The 3,363-nt window shown below is 46.7% G+C and overlaps 1 protein-coding gene across 1 annotated transcript; it reads right to left on the reverse strand.

The window, feature by feature from the left end:
- Positions 1–641: 641 nt before the first annotated feature.
- On the reverse strand, positions 642–2,611 carry LOC119597889. Its single transcript, XM_037947556.1, has 4 exons — positions 2,518–2,611; positions 1,820–1,999; positions 1,278–1,445; positions 642–1,014 (listed from the first exon to the last, which is right to left on the reverse strand). Exons 2-4 carry the CDS (start codon positions 1,996–1,998, stop codon positions 825–827), a joined length of 537 nt encoding a protein of 178 aa, XP_037803484.1. The 5' UTR covers position 1,999; positions 2,518–2,611; the 3' UTR covers positions 642–824.
- Between the last annotated feature and the right edge of the window lie 752 nt (positions 2,612–3,363).

Here is a 3,363-nt window from a genome sequence, read left to right on the forward strand (position 1 = left end):
CAGCGGTGTGCTTCTTGAAATTCTTACCGTAGTCCAAGACATTTTTTTCCAGGCGATGACTGTAATTCAACTCGTAAGTTGAGCATGAAATAAAGGGTGCAGTGAGTGAGTCTGCCCCTTGTACACTAAGTCTGAGGTTGCCTTCAGCATCAGGCATCTTAACATATTGAAGACTTCTGACTACGTGTAATCGTTTGCATCATACTGATTGTATTGACGGCAGCTTCCGTAACTATGTCAAAACTTGTTATTTCAAATCTACATCCCCCAACATTAGATAAATATAAATGGATAGATAGATTGATATATAGATAGATGGACAGATAAATATATGAAATACGTATCATGATATCATAATCATTTGCAAAGAAAGTTATTCTTGTTCATATTAGTTGCAGTGTCGTGAATTTTCTTTTCCATTCTTTTCATGCTGTCCTGGGAACTCATCCGATAATTTTTCATTTTAGTTATCCTTAGTTATCAAACTTTTGGTAGAAAAGAAATTTTGGTGATTTTTAGGAAATCGAAATTGAAAATGTGAAATATCCTCGATTTTCTTCTCTTTGCCCGTTCTCTTCGCTTTTTACTTTATCATCACTGATTTATTTACCTACCTTCCTTCCCTCTCTGTCTATCTATCTGTCTGTCTGTCTGTCTGTCCTTTCTCTCGAGTGTAAACAGACAAAGAGTCACTGGGATAAATGCTTGCATGTTTTATTTTTCATACAAGTGACAAACGTGTAAGAATAAATAAAAATAAATAGACACAGTTTTTCTCTCTCTCTCCCTGTCCTCGTCCTCCTCCCTCTCCTTTCCATCGGCATTCACAGGAAGTTGTCGAGGCTTTCGGCGCCGAGTCCCAGCTGGCCCTCAGGGTTGAAGTAGTTGAAGACGCTGAAGGGGCAGCGGAGGGCGTAGGCCTCGCAGGCGGAGGAAGAAGGAATCCCTCGCTGCTGCCCCGCCCACTGCGCCTCCCGGTACTCCTGCAGGAGCTCGTTTTTGCCCTCACGAGGCCTAAGGAAAGGGGGACGAATCAGTGAAAGTTTGGATATTTGATATTTGATATTGAGATATTCGTCGTTTGTACACGATGCAATCGGTTATATAATTAAGTGAAAAAAATGTGCATGAATTTATATAAGTAAACAGGCATATAGAGATTAACACTAAAACCCCCTCTATAAAATAATAATAATAATAAAATATAATAATAATGATAATAATGATAATAATAAAACAAAACGCGATGGGAGCGCCACGCAGGGCAGGAGACCCACGTGAACACCGAGGCGATGACCTCGCCCGCGATGGTCCAGTCCCTGATGGGGAAGCCCTGCAGCTCGCACACGAAGCGCAGCAGGCACCCGCGCCCGTCCAGCCCCGTCAAGCTGGAGACCCGGTCCTCCAGCGAGCGGTAGATCCCCGCTTGGTCGTCGCTGAAGCTCCTGGGGGGGGGGGGAGCGGAGGGAGAGGCTGAGCTCCCGTCTCTCTGACGACCTACTGTTAGTCTATTAGTATAGCCATCTACCTGCATATATATTCGATCATTCTATATATCTATCTGCCTATCCATTCATCAGTCACTTAATAAGTATACCTATCAGTCACTTAATCTAGCTATCTGTCAAACTATCTATCTGTCTATCTATCAAACTCTCCATCTATCTGTCTGACTATCTCTCAAACTATCCATCTATCTACATAATCTTTCATCAGTCAATCAATCTACACCAGCCAATCTACCCATCCACCCTTCCTTTCATAAAGCGACCCCCCTCCCCATCTACCCCCTACCCCCCTCCCCCTCCCCCCAGCTTACCTCCCCAGCCCGTACTCCTCCTTCAGCGCGTCCAGCATGATGGTGACGGAGAGGGCCAGGATGGACACCTTCCGGAGGGTCGGCGCGCCGTCCATGTCCGCGTCAGAGAGAATGGGGGCGTTGATGCTGTTCCGGATGCTCAGCGACGGCCTGCTGAAGGAGACGGTGCCGACGGACATGCTGCGGCGGCCGAAGGTAAGGTCGGGAGGTCAGGTTGTTGCTGTTGTTGGGGGGGGGGGGGGTGATGGTGGTGGTGTAGTTGGGTGGTGATGGTGATGGTGGTAGTGGTGGTGGTGGTGGTGGTAGTGGTGGTGGTGATGGTGGTAGTGGTAGTGGTGGTGGTGGTGGGGTGGTGGTGGTGGTGGTGGTGGTGGTGGTGGTGGTGGTGGTGGTGGTGGTGGCGACGGGTGAAGGTGGTGTTTCTTCTGTAGTTAATATAATTAAAATTAACATTGATGTCATTACTATCACTGCTGTTTTGTTCTAAACAAATCATTTCAGCTTCATCATAAGTATCAAAATCATTATCGTTATTGTCACAAACATTATATTCACTGTTATTATTTAAAATCATGATTACCATTATTTGTACAACAATAATGAAATATGGTTTGACAATAAGGAATACATAGAATCGGAAGAACAACAGATAGACGGATATTGAGAAAATCTGCGAGACAAAATTTCGTGAAACTTACGTGTCTCGGGTCTCAGTCGTCAGTCAGTCGGAAAGCAAACAACAAAAGGACCAGGAATGCGCGCGCGTGCAAGATCCTCCTCCGACGGTGTTTCTAAATCTTCTGCCTTACCTCGGCCATCATCTTCCTCTTCATTTTCTCTTTCCCCCCTTTTCTCCCTCCTCCGTTTACCCCCTTAACTACCCCCCCCCTCCGCCTGTCCCTCTGCTTCCCTTGCCTCGAGTCCCCGCCTCCCGCTTTACTTCGGCCCCGCCTACCTCCTCCGGTGACTCCGCCCCCTATGCCACCGCTCATGCCGTTATGTATACTCGTGTTTAGGTAATGAATATTCTTTTCTTTTCGGGATTCATCTTACCCGGAAGTGCTCTACCACACCCCCTCTCACCATCTGTGTCTCTTCTCCTTTCCCTGCATTCTCCCCACCCACTCTCTCCCTATCACTTCGCCTCTATCCCTTCCCCCTTCCTTTATTCTCCTTCCCTCTTCTTATCTCCATCTCTGCCCTCTTTCGCCGCATACTCTTATCATCCGGCTCTCCTTTCCTTGTCATCTCTTTCCCTTTCCTCCTACCTTTACTTTTTGTTCCTCCTTCCTCTTTTCTTAACAATACATACCCGCTTTCTTCGTTCGCCCCCCCCCCCTTCGCCCTCACCCTTCCTCGTCCTCCCATATATTTTGTCTTCCATACAAATTAGTTCACAGCTAATCATTCTTCTCTCCCTGTCCACCTCGCTCCATCTACCCTATTTTCTCCCTTCTCCCCATCCTTATTTAGGCTCTCTTTCTATTCACCCCTACATTCCCCTCTCCCCTCTTTTTATTTTCTGATCCCACTCTTCCCCTCTT

The sequence above is a fragment of the Penaeus monodon genome, chromosome 40, assembly GCF_015228065.2.
Source record: "Penaeus monodon isolate SGIC_2016 chromosome 40, NSTDA_Pmon_1, whole genome shotgun sequence".
NCBI classification, from domain to species: Eukaryota; Metazoa; Arthropoda; class Malacostraca; order Decapoda; family Penaeidae; genus Penaeus; species Penaeus monodon.